Consider the following 18,464-nt stretch of genomic DNA (forward strand, 5'->3'; position numbering starts at 1 on the left):
CCTTCCCCCTATACCGACACTGTTGCTAGTCTCCCGCAACTGGCAACTTCGCCATCAGTTCCTGGGGTGTTCCCTGGTCTCCCCCACGCCTATGACGGCTCCGTCTAGCCTCTCGGAGGGCTCCTGTCACACACACAGTCCGCTCTGTAACCGTGGAAGTTTCCAGGGCCTCACCCTTTACTCACATTTCTCTGGTGCTTATCCTTGCTTCTCCGCTTGTTCAACATTTGCCTCCATCTATATTCTTAAAACCCCTCAAGGTCTTCTTTTCCATTCCTTCCTTCTGAGTGTTGTGCCTGTGTTTCTAATGGATTCACATCAGAAACTGTTTTATATATCCTGGTCACCCTTCCAGCTCTCTGTGTCCGAGCTGGACTTATTTCTGGCCTTGCTGATCTGCCTTGCTCCTGTGTCTTTTCCACGACTGACAGCATCACCATCCACAGTCAAGCTAGACATGTCCCTGACCCTGAACCCCACATGTACGTGGCTCCCTTTAAAATGTTTCCAATTTGCCTCTCTCCCCCTATTCACCCCTGCAGCTACAGTGCCAACCTTGACCAGCTCTGGCCACAGCTGATTTAACTCCTGGGTCTGGGTCTCTGTCCTCCAAACACTCTCTACATAGCTGCGTGAGATACTTTCTAACATCCCAGACAGACCACGTTCCTCGTCTCCTTCTTATAAAGAGAAAACCGATCAACCAAACAAACACAAAACTCGCCCTATAGTGACTTTTCAGTATGCACGGGATAAAATCCAAGTTCCTTCAGATGGCAGCTGAGATGCTTAACAGCTTGGCCCTGTCTTGCCATCCCAGTCCCCTTTCTCAACCTCTCCACGTCTGCCCAACTCCAGCCCTGCTGGACCGGCCCGGGAAGGATGCGTCATGCCTCTGAGTTGAAACGCACTGCTTCCCTCACCAGAGGTTGAGCCCTTTAGGAAGCATCCTTGATTCTCCTCTTCTCCTGCATGCCCCCGGCTCCTCCCCGCTGCAGGCAGAACCAGCCGCGGCTGTCCGCGTGCTCTGAGGGCACTCAGGATGCCAACGGCTCCTGTTCTAGGTGCCTCGGTGCTGTTCAAACGCATGCTCCTCACACCTATTCCTTTTAGTATCGCGATGCCTCACGTGTAGTAAGAATTTAAAACTCCTCATCGAAAACGTTTTGTCTAATACTACATGAAACATGTGCAAATATCGAGGCAAGAGTTCTGTACTTTTCATGCGCTCCTGGCCCACCCATTACTTGTTTGCATATTAGACCACACGGTTTATTAAGGAAATGGTTACGTTTCCTATTTGGGCTTGAATCAGTGTGTAACAAGAACGACAATAATAAAGATTTAGAATTTTTGCTCTAAATCGAATCCAGGAGCACTCCCATGATGAGAAGTCAAATTTCAGCCACTGATGGTGACCAGGGGCAGGCTATCGTATCATCTGTGGCTATAATGAAGCATTTTATATGAAGCCCATCATCACGGATTTTAAGTGCTTTGATTAAGTTTTCATTTCTTTGCTATCTCCCCTCTGCCCATAGAGAGCTGAAATAACATAATAATCATCCTATAGAAACGCAGTCGCATTAAACAATGCCAAAAACGAGCACTCATATGACTCACTCTTTTTCTAAGGCAGAGCTTCCCATGTGACATGCTGAGAAAGAGGGTAGAGGGCGACACACGGATTTCCCCAGCCCTTCCTGGGGGCTAAGCCGGTCCTGTCTGGCACGGCCGTCGCCTCCGTCTGTCCCACACTTCAGTGAAATCTTATCATTTTGAGTGCAATGATGTGACAAAGGCCGAGAAGCACTATACTAAGCCATCTGCCACTTAAACCGCAGACTGAATTCTCCCAAGTCTTTCTTTTCTATGTTCTATAAGTAAAATCAGTTTTATGACTCGAGGGCTCTTGAACACATGATCTTAAAAAAAAAAAAGAAAGAAAAAAAGAAAAGAAACTCCAAACCACAATGGCAGAGGTGTTTCGTACGATGGAAGAGAATGTTTACAAAAAATAGCAAATACCGTTAATTATTTCCCAACACCTGATTTGCAAAGCGCTGGCAGAGCAGAAGTATTTTAGGTCGCGTGACAACACAGAATGAGAAACGTTTCTGGAGAATGTTACTCACCGTCCCAACCAAAGGGTATATGAACCCAGCGCCTATGCTGGCCCGGACATCACTAATGGGTAAAATGAAATCCCTGGGTACACCTTTCTTGTCAGGTTGGTGAGACAGAGAAAGGTGGGTCTTTGCCATGCAGATGGGCAGATTTCCAAAACCCTGTAAGAAGGGAAAGGGAATGTGTTCATTGAGCATAAATGTTAGTCTCTTGTCCTTGTTTAACTTGACTCCATATAACCCCCACAGCTCAGATTCAGGCACGTAGTAGGTGTTTGTCACTATCTGTTCGCTAAGCAAGAAGATGGGACAGAAACTCATCTCCACTGATCATCTTCTGGCCGGTTACGGATGTCTATTATTTATTTTGGAGAATTCTCTTTACGGGAAGGCAGTATTATGTATGTGTTGGGGAGAAAGTGTGGCTATTTTCAGACAAAGTAGCAGCAGCAGCAGCAGCTGTAGAAATCACTTTGCAAACACATTAATATCCGGGACTCAGAAAGGTAATCTGGTGAAAGGCTTTGTAATGAGACTTTCAGTCACGTTGTTCACTCGGTCTTGGAGGCTGTCAGGAAGCAAAGAAGCCCTTTGTGTTGGTTTATGAATCATGGCTATTTGATCTGCGATTACATTATAGGAACTAGGATGAGGTCACTACTTAAGCCTCTTATTTTTAAGGACCAAAGGCTTCGCCTGACCCAGAGCTCCAAAGGTGAAAGAGCAGGAAGTCGCATGTGGTGTCTCACAAAAAGGACAGTGTCCTTGCAGCCTGGTTCCGATTAAAGGGTACATAGTGCCCTTTTAGAGATTTTGCTAATTAAGGGCAACCACATACTTGACACATAACTCTTAAGGAACACTCCCTCGGTAGACAGATAAAAGGAATGCAGTCTTCAGAGGTGACCCATGCTGAATTTCTTATGATTCAACTTAAAACTATTTGAAAGATTTTTGAGAGTTATCTGTTGGGGGGTAGAGGGCTCCTCTCTTTGAGATGCTGCAATACTCATATACTGATCAGAATTCTGTTGGGGCACAAGCACAATTGCTCTGCAGAAATGGTGCCCAGAACGGGTTTTAGAGATTACTCAAAAACTGAAATAATTTTTATGAACTGATGTAGGTCTCCCAATTTAAAAATCTGCCAGTGGGGATATTAAAAGAAAGAAAGAAACAAACAAACAAATCCCAATATGCCATATACCATCATCAGATTACTTAATAAAAGCACTTTTTAAGACTGAAACAAAGGACCTAATTTAGAATAAATAACAGTCCTTAAATATTATTAAAAACTCATAAAAAATCATGACAAGGACCTTATTTTACATATTTCATTGCATGTGAATGAAAATCTTATGACAGAACAACACCTGAATATACAACAATGTTTGGGAAGCATTTCTTTTCTAAAGCACCAGCCAAGAGCATCCATGGAAAATTCTAATTAAAAATGAGTTGCGGATCATCTTACCAAACCTGGGAGAATACTCTGCTCGGCACTGGCAGTATTTAACAAAATGTCAAATATGATTTACAATAGGATGTAGGAGTTGGGGAATTAAAAAAAAAAAAAAGAGATGACACTCGAGACGAAGCTCTTTAGCCATCGAGCTTTTGAAGTGCTTTGACTTCTACCCGGTGAAGTGGATGGGGCACTCAAGGCACATGGTCCTTTCGGTCAGGGCTGAATGTGTAGCCCTGGAGTCCATTAACCATGACCATTATAGGACCAGAGAGTGACTCGTGCTGCTGAATCCCAGCCACCTTCACAGCTGCTTGGAGAATTGTCTTTGTCACTCTCTAGAGGTGGAAGAGGATGGAGACTTTAACCTCGGTGGACAAGCTCGGCACCAAGCCAATGAATCACGTGTATGAAAAGAACACAGCGCATCCCCACCTTTAAAAGTCAATGATGTATAGATTAGAGGGTATATACCCTCACCATAATGTTCTAATTATAGTCAACACTCTACACCCAAAGATATTAACTTCACTCTTTGTAGACCACAAAGTAGATTAAGTAAGACAAGTTCAGCTGGTGAGACATATATGAGTCCTCAAGTCAAGGTGACTATTTCAAGAGCCTAAGGTGGATTTTTCCCCTAAAAGGATAACTTACCTGTTGCGTGTAACGATCAATTTTGGATTGTGCCTCAGGAGAGAGTTCGATATCTCTGGCTCCATAGACAGCCTGGGCGATGGTTCTTATCTTTTCCACAATTGGAAGCTGAAGAAACACAATGACAACAAAGCCATTAACTTCAATCTGGTCAAAGAACTCAAAGCTCAGTGAGATTTTTCTGTAAATTTAAAAAATTCTCCACCAGATTCCCTCTTCAGCAATTGCAACATTTGAAACAAACACTCTTTTCTCCTTTAGTCACCTTTAAAGTTCTAAAATTTTCAGCCGATTTGGAGGCTACTCATCTAAGTTAATCATTTATATCCATTGCAGCAGTTTTAAAGATGTAGTTTATACTAAATGCTTTTTAATGGTGTCATAAGTCTCCTACCTAAACACTTAGTGCTGACTTTTGACTGGGTCCCAACTCTAGTTAGATGAGACAACGTAGCAACACTAAAGGACAAGCATTTTTTTTTGTGCGTGGGAATGGGTTGAGATTTTAATATAAATGCTGATGTGATCAAACACTCTATTGGAAAATCAGAGGTTGAACCTAGTATCACTTTAGAAAATTATGAGAAATCATGGAGAATGAGAAAAATTGGAGAAGACTCACTCGATCTGGACAAATAAGTGTGTGGGGAGGAGATGAAAAATCTTCCGTAATGCTAAATGGAAAACGTGGATGCAGATTGTTGGTGAAATACTAAAAGTAATCTTAAGAAACAAGAACAGTTGATTAGGAAAGGAATATGTCACTGATAAAGTGATTTTTGACGTAAGCAAAGCATTTGGCAAAATCGTTCACAATTTTGCGGAGGGTAGAAAATACATGGGCATAACGCCGTAAGTGAATTTACTCGGGTGGGGAGGTGCTGGGCCACGTGCTGATGGAATAAATGGACATCGCCCAAGGACCGGAAGCCTCAAGGACTTTGCTTGGCAATGGCAAATGGTACGTTTGTATGAATTACTTGATGATATACATAGGAAGGACAATTATTCGACAGAAGAAAATAAATGCGAATCCACCCTCCCAAGCTGATAGAACCCCAAACTGCTTTAAAATGTGTTTTTCATTACTGTAGGTTTTATTACTGTGGAGTTGTTCTGTGGTCTGAAACTTAAATATTGGATGTTTCGACAAATAAAAAAGAAATGAAGGTGCAAGTCGTCGTCTTTCAATGAAGGACATAAAAGAGGCTCTGAATCATTGGAGAGAAATACTTTGTTCATGGACAAGGCTGTACAGATGTTCAGATGTCAGTTCTCACAAACAGTCTATTATATTAGTTCAGTACAGTTCCAGTGAAAATCCCAAGAGCACTTTTGGTTACCTGGCCAACGAATTCTAAAATTCCTCATGAAGAGTAATGGCGTAAATAGGTAAGATGACTTCAAAAATAAATAAAACCAAAAGAACGAAGATAAGAGGACTTGCCTTACCGGGTATCAATCATAGTGCAAGACTACGCTAAGTAATTCCAGGTGGTACTGGCACAGGAGTAGATGAATCAATCAATGGAAGATGAGAAGGAACCAAGAAAGACATCTCAGCAGGTGTGGGACCGTATAGAGCTAGAAATGGCACAAAACAGGCCAATGGCTGACTACCCAACTGACTTCCGGCTGGAGAGAAATAAAATTAGATTCTTACCACATGCCGGGCCCCCAAATAAATCCAGTATGTAACAAAGGCATAAACTTCAAAATTAAAACTGTAAATATTGGAAGAAAACCGGAGAACTCTATGATCTTAAGGAAGGAAAACAATTTCTTAAAGTACAACATATACCCTAAAGGAAATGACTTATAGATTTGACAGCATGAAAATTTACAAGTTCTTGCATAAAAAAAAGACACTGTAAATAAGGTTAAAGGACTGAGAAGAGTCTGGGAGAAGATAGATGCAAATACTTAGAAGTCAAAAGATTAGTCACTATCATGGATAAAAAACCTCCCACAAATCAAGAGAAAGACAAACGAATATTTAATGCTGGGCAAGAGGAGTGACTAATAACCAATATGGAAAAATGCCCAATCTCATTAGTAATCAAGAAATGTAAATTAAAATAATGAAAAACCAATTCATACCCATTAGATTAGCAACACTGAGAAGTATGAGAATACAGGTATAGGTGAGGATATGGGGAAAATTTTCCTTCTAAGTGCTTTTGGTTGAGATGCTAATGGTTTAACCTACCATGAAATCTTCCTAAGTGGCCTCTTCACTTCTAATACACCCTTCACTCTATCACAAATCTAACCTTCCTAAAATGTACCTAAGAAAAACTCAAAAATCTTCAGCTTCCCATAGCCTATCGAAGAACAAAATCTGGTTATGACACTGAAGCATCTGTATGATCTGGGCTGCTCTGAAGCATCACCAGATAAGTTCTCAGATCTTTAAATTTCCCCCACCTTCTTGCTTCCAGGCTCTGAGCATATTGCCTCTGCCCTTGTAATCTTCAAAGATCAGTCTCTGCGTCTCTGCTAAAACTCCGAGCTCTCTGAACTCTCTCTTAAAGGCCAGCTTCTCCGGGAAGTCTTTACCTATCCCGGATGTCAAGATGCCCGTGATATGCCTTTACCTGAGTGTTGTTACACAGGACCAGAGGTTCAACGGGGCTTGGTAATAAGCGGCTGTAGGCAAAGCTCATGCTATCTTAGGGCGCCCTGATAGACCTCACGTGGTAACAGTCCTGGGATCAAAGCCCGACACGGAAATCTACCAGATGGCAAGGGGCCTTTTGTAAACCATGCCATAGGAGAAACTGGAGAAGAATCTCCACCTCTTGAAGAGACAACTCTAGAAAGAAATGACCTCTGTCTTCCAGAAAGGTAGAATGTGAAATGAGGACAGAAACTAGAGGTAATTTTTAGCTTAATGTTTAAGGAAAAGCTCTAATAACCAGAGCTGCCTCACTCAGCAGTGACGTGTTCACTCTCTGGGAGCATTCAGTATCAGCTGGGCGTGGTGCCATGAATATTGTAGAAAAAAGTACTGTATGAGTACAAAGTTGAGGCTGAGCTAGAGGGATAACTCGGAGGGTAACGTCTCATGTAAATGATGTGATGCTCTCACGAGCTGAAGAATTAAGACCGGCCTATAAACTGTTGGAGGTCAAGGACCACTTTTTGCTCGCTCAGAGGTGAGATATAACACGGCGCCTGGAGTATGTAGCACACCCTCAATATACAGCTGAACAAATGAATGACTATTTCTAAATTTATCGACCAAACATGAATCCCATGTGGTGCAATAGTTACAGAAGGCAATAAGAAAGTTTGGGTAGCGATGTGCTGAAGATGTCACTGAGAGAGGACTTTTTACATGAACCTTCGATCTCACTCATCAGCATCTTCAGTAGACGGGCACCGAAGGGCTTGCTATGGACGCTGCACTTAAGCTAACATGATCTTTTCTGTTGGTCAATAAATGGCTTGCAAGGAGCAGCCCCTTTTATGAAGTAAGTTACTAGGAAGCTGGAAGATATTTCTAGCACCCACACAGCAAGTACAGTGACAGGCTTTGTCAGGTAAATCAGTTCTCAGGATACTGTGTTCCCCAGACAGTGTGAAAACGGGTCCTGGGACACAGGCAGTGTCCCCACTGAACCTAGTCTCCGTCTGTGCCTCACTCACCCCCTTGGCCATCCCAACCTCCACGGGTACAGCAGCACAGCTGGGTGGCTATTACGGGGCAGGAAGGCTAAGAAAGAACACTGCCTCTTCATGTTATCTGGTTAAATCATGCACCCTTTCTAAATCTGTTTCCTCGCTCCTGAGATGGGGTTGTGAATATTCTACACTGTTTTATTGCAAGTATGGAGGCAAAGTAGAGAAAATGTGTTGGATATGTCACGCTATACAAACCCTGAGTAATGTTATTATGGAGTGAGGGTGACAGGGTTGTTTAAAAGAATGATGTTTTCTCTGGAAGTAAAACAAAATGACAACAAAATAGATATTATTACTTGTAACTTATTTAATGAATGGAATGCCTATTATTGAACTCTATGATATGAAAATGAAGTCAGTGTGTGTGACCTTTTCTATTAAGATGATAAAGAAGAATTCGCATGGGAACAAAGTAATAGTGAATAAAAAATGTGAAGAAATTAGCGTACTTAATTGATTTAGTATTAGGTTTTAAACACGAAAATATTTTGTTTCGAGAAATATGTATTTAATTTTAATTGTGGTAAATATACATAACGTAAAATTTACCGTCTTACTCATTTTTGAGTGTACAGCTCCATATTTTTAAATACATTCATGCCGTTGTAAATCCAATCTTCAGAAGTCTTTCCATCTTGGAAAACTGAAACTCTGTCCACATTCAACTCCAAATCCTCACCCCTCAGCCCTGGCAAGCACCATTCTACTTTCTATCTCTATCAATCTGTCTACTCCGGGTACCCTATATAAATGAAATCATATAATATTTGTCTCTTTGCTTCTGGCTTATTTCATTTAGCATAATGTCCTTAAGATTCATCTATGTTGTAGCATGTACCTGAATTTCTTTCCTTTTTAAGGCTGAATTTTTCATCGTCTTTTTAAAGTCCATTCATCCATCCATTAATGGACACTTTGATTATGTCCACCCTTTGGCTGCTGTAACATGGCTGGACAAATATCTTTTGGAGAATCTGACTCTGAATTTTTTCGGGCATAAGGAAATATAAATTTCTTGTCAACAACCAAACTGTCTTCCTTGCTAATGTTTATTTGAAAGTGTTTTGGGAATTTCTAGCAGGTGCCAGGCTGACTTTGTGAACTGTGTAGTTGTGGTTTTATTTCCTGTAGGAAAACTGCAACCTCCCACACACGACAGATGACCCAAACAGAAGGCAGTGCAGGAAAGCAGGAAGGGGTCAGTGGCATGAATCCCAGTCCGAGAGCCTGTTTCTGCTCACCCTCAGCGCCCGAGCCATGTGCTTCCTGACAGGCACCACTGCTGACCTGACCCCCTGGCATTCTGCACTTCTGATGCCCTGACCAGAACCTCACCAACCCTGGAGATGAGAATGCTCTCCGATTGCCTTTCAATGCCAGCATAGGGGAATGCACCATCAGCACCCTGGGCGTGTGTCCTGCAGCCCCATGCTGAATAAATAATGTGCTGAATAAATAATGTAACTAGAAATCCCAAGACCAAAGTTCTCTTGGGAGTCCTATTATAATTTTTCTTTTTTGCTCTTGTGTACAAGAAAATAAATAAAAAGAACATCTCAGTTAACATATTTTTTGGGTTTGATATAAAAACTAAAAACTGCCCAGATAAGGTGGCTCCTATTGCAAACGATCTATTTATATTTTGTCTGCAGGCAAGGAACTTCCTGCTGTCTCTCTGCTTGATTTTTGGGGAGAAGTGTAATCGTTGAAGAAAAAAAAAAAAGCCAAGCTCAGTCCAATGATCTTGATCTGAACTTGATATTAGTTCTCTTTGGTAAATGGTAGATTTTATAAAACAAATAAAATGATAAAATAAATTATGAGTTTATGCATTGATCATCCCTGGCTTTCCCCTGACTCCGTAAATGTTTACTCATTTATTTATTTACCACAATCTTCCATCCTCACACCCCTAGTGTCTAGGAGAGCGGCTTGTACATAGCAGGTATTTCATGACTGCTGAATGACTAAAATAACCATCTATGGCCAGAACTTGCAAGATGTCGCAGCGTGCAAAGACCCTGTGATGGAGAGGGGACGACGGTACAGTGAACACGTATGACAGGACAGAGTGTGTGATAAGGTTCTGAGTGAACGTTCCATTAAAGGAGAGAGAACACAGATTGCTGGGGAAGGCATGGAAATCAGCAAAAGCTGGCAAGCCATGAAAAAAGGGCCTTGAATAGTGCTTGAAGGACATGATTTTAATAAGAATGAAAGAAAAGATTATTCCACACAAGGGGAAAAGCACAAGTGAAGGTGTGAATGGCGGCAAACAAGGCTTATTCTGGAAATAGTGACTATTCCATTTGTATTATCCACAATCGCTTAACATATGTATAAGCTACTCCATGAAGCATCTATACCAGTGTCTTTGATCATTTTTGAACTAACACTGTTAAGTCTTCGTCTTCACCGAGACTATAACTGTGAATATATTCTACATTAATTCCCTCTCAAACCTCTTAAACGTATGTCCAGTGGAAACTTTGTGGGTTCCACTAGCCTCATGTGGGTATTAAGCAGTTGAAATGTGACTAGGGCAACTGAGGAAATAAATTCTTAAAGTTTAGTTAATTTATATAGCCACCTGTGACCAGTGGCGCAGCACAGAAAATAACTATGACCAATTGTTATACTGTCGTACAAGTCTCTGGCATAGTAGGTACACCATAAAGGCCAGCAGAGTGACACCTTAAAGGTAAGTTGAAAGATGTGGTGGCCTTCATGCTTCATCACAGTCATTTTGTAGATGTGGCAATCCAGGCTCATAGAAGCCGAGCTACTCCAAGTTAGATAGTTTATCATTCTTGAAAATGTCTGGGAAAGTCTGCTGGAATCATTACGAAATGAAATGAAATGATTAAATTAAAGATCTGCTTTTTAAGTCAAATAAATCGATCTACAAATTCCAGAAAAGGAGCTACTTAAATTTTAAATTATCTTGAAAATGGACAGAAATAAAGGGAAATCAAACATGAAGTGAAATAGAACAGAAGTTAAAGCCAAAGCTGCTAGAATCGAAGAAAATAAGGAAGTATGAAGATTTTATAATACGGTGGCATCTCATTCTACTTGCAAGACAGGCTGTATAGTCAGCAGCTCTGAAAGTGTCCTAGAAGACCCATGAAAACACTGCACAATACTGTCCACACTTCACTTTCTTTCAATAAGTGTTGGAACACGCTGCTGTTTCTTTAGCGGCAAAACTGAACTAAAGCTACATCGTTCTTTTGTTTCACAAGGCCACAGAATTCATAGATGTTAAATGTCCTTATGCTGTGATATCGGCGAAATGTATTCCGATGCCCATAATTTATTTAAAGAGAAGGATCAATTAATAAACTTGTAAGTTGAACAGACATCTGACACAGTAATTATTTCAATTTGTATTTTGTATTTTAAATGAAGCATAAATTTTAAATGATCTACGAGTGTAGTGTGGTCAATAGCTTTTCCTGTCCTTTAAATGAAAAAGGTATAACGTGAAACCATCGCTGTTCATTTATACCGAGCACGAACAAGGTGCAAGGGGTTCATTATGACATGTCCCCTGTGTCACAGGAGCAGCTCTATGTTGCTGCTGAGAACAACAGACCCAGTATCTTCGACACAAAGCATGTCCTTGGCTGGAAACCAGTACATCTGAGCTACCGAAGGTGTACGTGCCGACTTCCACGAGCTGGCCGCCAGGCGGCCATCTCTGCGGGCTCGCTGGCCCCAGGCAGCAGGTTCACCCAGAAGATGCCCAGAGGGACGTCATTCTCCCGGGGCCGCCAGGATGTGAGGTGGAGACAGCCAAGGTCTGAGAAAGGAGAAAAGGCTCATTGCCAGAAAGTCTGCATTTGTGCATGCGAAACGGTGACCGTGAGGAATTCACGAGGGTGATCTCTCATGCTCTCAAACGGAACGTCACCGCGACATCAAAGGAAAAAAGGGACAGGAATAGGTGATGTTAACGGTCTCTTCTCTCCCAAATGAGGGGGCAGGGCTGCTCGAGGGCCGAGCACTCCGCCTGGCCCACTAACGTGCATGTATTTTTATAACTGATCTGCTGCTTACTATCCCCACAAACCTTACTTAGTAAACTCCAATGTGTTATACGGGCCATGTGAACGCCACAAGGTACCACCCGGGTTTTATTTTCACGTGTAAGGAGCCCTTGTGTTTTACATGTGGCTCTTTTTCTTGATTGTACAGCAGCATATTCCCCTCACTGACCTACTGGAGATGCTCTCCCGAAGGGAAAAAACACTTTTGGTCTAGAAGTCTCACTCGAGAACCGAGTAAACTACTTTCACGAAAGGAAAAAGATAGCGTTTCCTGATTAAAAAAAAAAAAAAAAGATCTTACTAAGACAAATACCCAACCTTTCAGATACTGGGGCAATTAGAAGCCTGCGCTGTTTCGAGTGTTTTCCCCCTAATCCTGTGGCGGTAATGTAGTGTCCTCTTCTGAAGTGGTCTGTTACGTGTGGTGCCTTTAACGAGAATGTCTGCGACAGCAGTTCAATGATGCCCCTCAGTGCTCGTCTCTCATTGGAGGAGTGGGATAAGGCTCCTACAGAACGGTCTGATGGAACTTAGGTTCCGGCACATCTCACCTGGTCGCATGCGGTATGCAGTATATATAGAGCAGAAACAAATTCAGAGACAGTGAGGGACTTACCCCACAGCAGATGGGCCCCTGATGGAACTTAAGTCTGAAATGAAGTCCGAAAGGCCGGGGGGGGTGGACGGAGTGGTGGGGGAAGGTACGTGGCTAGCATGGTGGGACACTGACGGCTCATTTTATATCCCTCGGTCTTTCTGGACTGGTCTATAATTTTAGATGAAATAACCCATTTCTAACAACTTCCATCATAGTGACATCTCATTTTTCATGTTAGAAGGAAGCACTTAAATGAAATCACAGGAATCCTTGTGACACGCACAGTGAAACAGATATAGGCCACTGTTTCTTTCTCATCGGGTGCTATTTCTAGCTGGGGCACGCTGTGCCTGACTCACACAGGGCTGAGGACGCTGGGCGGGTTCTAGCAGTAGGGTGCGAGCGCACGAAGCCTGTCAAAAACAGGTGAGTGGGGCAGACGGCAGGCCAAGGAGGTGAGTGATTCATGGCAGGCCCAAGGAGCCTTGGGAGGACCCGGAAGCCAAGAATCTACCTTTGACAGAGACCTGAGGTGTGTTTGCGGAAGGGTGCTGTTGGGCTGAGGTGGGAATGTGGAGCATTCCTCGGAGTATGTCTTTGCAACTATTGTGAATATAAAAGACATACAGAAATATGCATAAACATCATTTGAAGTTTTAACATTTTATTAATTATAACTATATATACGGTGTGAATAGACTTAATACGATAGAACTGTGCATTTAAAAATGATTAAAGTGGGCATTTTCAGATTAGGTATATATTCATCACAATCAAAAACACTATATACACACACACACACACACACACAATATATATATATATATATATATATATATATATATATATATATATACCTTACAAGTATTTATATGAATGCATACTTATCTATTTATTTAAAATATGAGGCTCTGGCTACAAATTAAAGGATAACTCTTGAAACCCCACCAACTGGCACATGTTGAAGCTTGAATTGTTAAGAAATATAAAATAATTCCTCAATAATCAACAGCAACAACTACGACAAAAAAAAAACAACTAACCCCCAAACTCCTGCCTTAAAAAGACCAGCAGGGGAGAAAAGGCTCTTAAACTTTCAGGCAGTGAAAGTACAATAGCTCAGAAATCCGGGTGCTGGCTGTGGCCCTTGGCCGAGGCCTCCAGGTCTGTTCTGATCTCCTTTCATCCAGCCCCGCTGTGATCAAGAGAAAGCCTTCACACAAAGAACAGGAAAGACCTTTTAATAAAAACAAACACTATCCTCTCTTGCTGTCAAGGTTACACCTCAAAATGTTTGCAAGGCTAGAGGAAGGATATCGAGATGATTTTTAATCTCAACTCCTGATTTAACAAACAATATTCAGACTGAGTTGCAAGCTGACTTTCAGTGCCACACGACCTTTGCGAAAGCGACTGAGTTTTTTTATTATATCGCTAGTGGTTCTAAATTCTAACGTAGAAAGAACGCTAAATGTCTTGCTTTAATTTGGTTGGTGCCCTTCTTTCTTGGTGCACGAGAAGCCTTGGCTTCTAATGCCTGGTTTTAACCCACTTGGACAGGAAACCAGCTCTAGAGTCTGGCAAAGTTACCTGAGTTACAAGGTAATTTTTGCAAGTCAGTTCAGGAAGCCCTCTCATTGACTGCCAGCTTCCTGCGTCCCCGCATTTGACTCTTGAGACTTTTCATTTGGTTCTCTTGGCAACCAGGTGAAGACACTATTTTATAGATAAGGCTCAGACATGAGTTAACTTGCCCAAATTTTTATCCGTAGCAGGAGGCCTCGTCAAGATTTTAATTCAATTCTGCATGATCCCAAGGCTTTTATCCTTTTTTATTCTTAAAAATTAATTGAGGTGACATTGGATAATAAAAAGAAAGCTTTATCCTTTTAATTACAATATGTTACTTCTTCCCTCAAGTGCCCATTTGTTATGGGGTAAGTCCCTCACTGTCTCTGAATTCGTTTCTGCTCTATAATGCATACCCCATGTGAATGGGTGAGATATGCTTGAAATAATGTATGGAAAAGGGATGTTAGTTAATAAAGTGTAAATACAGATTAGTTTTTCTTTCTTTAAAAACTATTTTCCCGTGTGCCTGCAGATATGGTGATGTTATATTAGTCAACCATAAAGATATAATTGTTAAAATAATAGAAAAGGAAAAGTCAAAGAGAAGATGATTTATTGGGGGACTATAAGCAGCTTCTTAAAGGGGGCTGTGATCATCTTAAAATGCTGAAAGGAAATGATGCATTGTATTTCAGATTTAAATATATTAATTCGCACATGATAAACTTCCTATGAACAATTAGGCCACTGCATCTTATTCCATATTTTTTTTGAATTATCATTCTAAGTTAATCAACAGCTGCCTCCAGTACCCTAATCAAAAGTTGCCTATTCTTGAATTAGAAGCTACTCCTGTAAAAAAAAAAAAAGTGCAGAATTGTTCTCTAGAGAACAGTGGCTGCTTAACTCAATTTTCTATAAAGTTTAGCAGAGACCCCAAGTCAGCAGTGAAGCTGGTTTCTTGCTCTGACTGCGGGCTGGTCTGCACCATCAAGCCTTGCGACCGACCAGCTGCTGTCTGGGCTCCGTGTCTCTGAGGTCAGTCATTTCTATTTCTCTCCAGCTGTTCCTCTTTCCATGGGGGTTTTGAGATGATTTCTTTCCCCCACCCTGAAAGCAATCATGCCTCGTGCTCCCACTCTATTTCAACTTCCTCTAAGTGATCGATCTCAGGTGTCTTTCTTCTGTAACACAAGACTGGGGTGGGGGTGGAGCAGGAAATTAGACGCCATCAATCCAGTACTGAATGCATTCTTGGTGGCCTAGAGTCGGGGGAGGTCGCAAAAGGCACACAGAAGCCCAGTTTGCACCGAGGAGTAAAGGCAGCAGCGTGATTCATCCAAAAACATTTCAACCCTTCTTTCTTCCTGTAGAGCAATCCCACACCTACCAAGCTGCCGACCGCCAAAGGTCAGTCGTGGGGGAAAAAGAAAGGGAACAGAAAAGGTTTCGAGAAAACCGTTACTCAGTCCATCAGCACCGACTATGCAGGAAATGAGGAAAAAAGAAAGTGTGAGCTCTGTTACTGACTGCACCAACGAATTCCGATTTCTACAGGGTTACGAGAGAAAACTGTAATGGGCTCATGTCATCTACCATCGTCTTGCCAGTGTGAAGGTCACGGCTACAAGGGAGGCGGTACGAAGCGGCCAGAGCAGCAACAGCTCTGCACAAACTGTCATGCAGCAAGAAGCTGATTATCTAATAAGCAATTATGCAGCTCGAATCTAATTTCTGTATCACAAGAAAACGGAGCAGAGTAAGTTGGCAATGGAGGCAAGAATTCTGGCCTCGAGGCCACCTATCAACTATAGGACTTCAGACCACAGTATTATAAATTTTCCCACTTTCCACAGAGAAGCAGACATTTTTAACAGCATTATCTCCATGAAGAATGAAAATTCAGGAAAAAAAAAAATTAAGGTATCGGTGGAAACGAAGAGGGTTCATCTTAGGTTGAGTACGCATGTATGAGACAGCATAACTCAGAAACATTTCTTCTATTTACTGACCTTTTCATCTGGGATGGTTCTCTTGAAAAAGACACACTTTATGAAATCAGTTATTAAAAACCACTGCTTTTGCCACTCAGTGGGGTGCTTCACGATCATGTGGCAATGGTCTGAGACACTGGGAGCAGGCCAGGGAGAGTGAGTTCCCTGATGGGGGTTTGTGTAAAGGGCTGGGACTGTGCTGGACGCTGTGGACACCCCGGCAAGATTCCTCTGGGCAGCAAGGTGCAGGGGGGAATATGAGATCACTGCGGTCAGCCACCAACTGACTGGCTTCAACACGCCTGACGTGCCCACTGCAGGGCTGCGTCTTTCTCACGCTTAACATCCCCAGGGCGAAGAACGTGCAGCTTCTAATTAGGGTATATTTCTTCATGTCGAACCCGAGTCTCCCTCCTATTGATCTCTACCACCTCTGTAACCCAGAATATTCTAGTCTTTCGTTCATAAAATGGCTTTACAACACAACAAACTCCGTTCTGGGCTAATTGCCCCAATTCATTCCTGAAGTCTTTCTTTGCACGAATATTTACTGAGTGCCTACGATCTCTCTCACTTGGCATAGATTCCGTGCCCATCACTCACATTTCCTCTTCAGGTGGGTCACGCAGTTACTGTCCCTTTAAGTAGTGTCCCCCCCCAACACTTGAACACAGTACTGAATTCTGAAGGGCAGAGCAAGATAATGGCCTCCATCTTTTTGTATACCCTCCCAACTCCGCCTCTTCCTGGCTATGGGACGCTGAGCAGGTTACTTGATCTCTTTCTGTTTTAGTTTCCTTATCTATAAAATGGGGAGTGGGATGGCAGCAATTCCTCCCTAAGGGGGATGTTAGGATTAAAGAAGTTAACATGTACAAAGTGCCCATTACGCCTGGCACTCAAAAAGCTCTCCTCCAGAGGGGCCTTCACAATAGAGTCAACACCATGATCTCGTTGATGTGACTCCAGACTTACAGGGTACGCGGTTTCGCCCTCTCTCCACTCACGCTTTTGGTCTCTGCCATATGAAAAGGAAAGAGGAATGATGTGACGTCTGAGAGACCAACAGAATTTGTGAGGGACGGAGGGATAGAGAAGAAGCAATCAGCTCGAGGCTGACCTTTGGGGACAAATCCAACAGTCAGAGCAGAGATGTTTACGGGGGTAAACTGAGGACAAGCATGAGGTCCTAGGAGGTTCGGGTTTCCTTAGTGAAGGCTCATTATCCAGATACATTTAAAAATATACCAGATGATCTAGCAATTCTATGTCTGGGTATATACCCCAAAGAATTGAAAGCAGAGTAAGGAAGAAGTATTTTTATACACATGTTCATAGCAGCGTCATTTACAATAGCCAAGAGTAAAAGCAACCTAGGTGGACAGCCACGGATGAATGGATAAACAAAATGTGGTATACGCATAAATGGAACATTATTTGGCTTTAAAAAGAAAGAAAATTCTGACATATGCAATAACATGAATGAATCTTGACGACATTATGTTAAGTGAATGCTTTAGACTGAATAAGATCCCCTGAAATTCATGTGTTTAAGTTTAATCCCCAAGGTAGTAGAATTAGGGGTGGGGACTCTGGGGGTGATTAGGCCATGAAGGCAGAGCCGTCACGAATGGAGTTAATGTCCTTATGAAAGAGCCGCTACAGAGACCCCTCACCACGGCCACCAAGTGAGGATGCCGTGAGAACACCCTCGCCGGACATTGAACGTGCCAGCACCTCGATCTCAGACTTTCCAGCCTCCAAAACTGTGAGAAATAAATTCCCGTTTATAAGCACCCAGTCTGTGGTATTCTGCTACAGTAGCCCAAAACAGACAGTGAATAAGCCAGTCGCAAAAAGACGAACGCCGCATGGTTTTACTCATGAGATACGCAGTCACGCTCGTGGCCATGGAAGCAGCGTGGTGGCCGCCAGGGCCAGACGGGAATGGGGAATGGGGACGTACTGTTTAGTGGGGACAGGGTTCTGGTTTTACAAGATAAAAAGAGCCACAGAGAGGGATGGGGGTTGGACAACAATGTGAAAGTAGTTAATACTGCGGAACTGTACACCTAAAAATGGTAAAGATGGTAAATTTTGTTACGGGTATTTTATAATTAAAACATTTAAAAAAATATACTAGACATAGCTCAGGAAATGAGCTTTTCCCAAAATGAGGGAAAAGATCTACAGCAGAAATGGACAAAGAAAATATGGCCCATGACTTCATAAGCCTTACGAAGTTGCTCAAAAGTCTTGTTTCTGTGCAAACTGTGTTGACCGTGATTCTCCAAGGCCCCTCCTTACTGA

At 42.3% G+C, this 18,464-nt stretch overlaps 1 protein-coding gene and 1 long non-coding RNA gene across 4 annotated transcripts in view; one reads left to right on the forward strand and one right to left on the reverse strand.

Annotated features, from left to right (window-relative positions):
- LOC120593486 (uncharacterized) overlaps window positions 1–9,946 on the forward strand; it is a 15,012-nt gene extending 5,066 nt beyond the window's left edge. For both annotated transcript variants that reach the window (XR_005650380.1, XR_005650381.1), the window contains exon 3: window positions 9,070–9,946. This is a non-coding gene — a long non-coding RNA (uncharacterized LOC120593486). The remainder of the gene's footprint in view (window positions 1–9,069) is intronic.
- MTHFD1L (methylenetetrahydrofolate dehydrogenase (NADP+ dependent) 1 like) overlaps window positions 1–18,464 on the reverse strand; it is a 167,009-nt gene that overhangs the window by 42,530 nt on the left and 106,015 nt on the right. For both annotated transcript variants that reach the window (XM_039851354.1, XM_039851355.1), the window contains 2 exons: window positions 4,252–4,359; window positions 2,136–2,288 (listed from right to left, as the gene is read on the reverse strand). In XM_039851354.1, the coding sequence (XP_039707288.1) occupies window positions 2,136–2,288; window positions 4,252–4,359 (261 nt within the window). The remainder of the gene's footprint in view (window positions 1–2,135; window positions 2,289–4,251; window positions 4,360–18,464) is intronic.

This window comes from Pteropus medius, unplaced genomic scaffold, assembly GCF_902729225.1.
Source record: "Pteropus medius unplaced genomic scaffold, Ma_sr-lr_union100, whole genome shotgun sequence".
In the NCBI taxonomy this organism is placed as follows: domain Eukaryota; kingdom Metazoa; phylum Chordata; class Mammalia; order Chiroptera; family Pteropodidae; genus Pteropus; species Pteropus medius.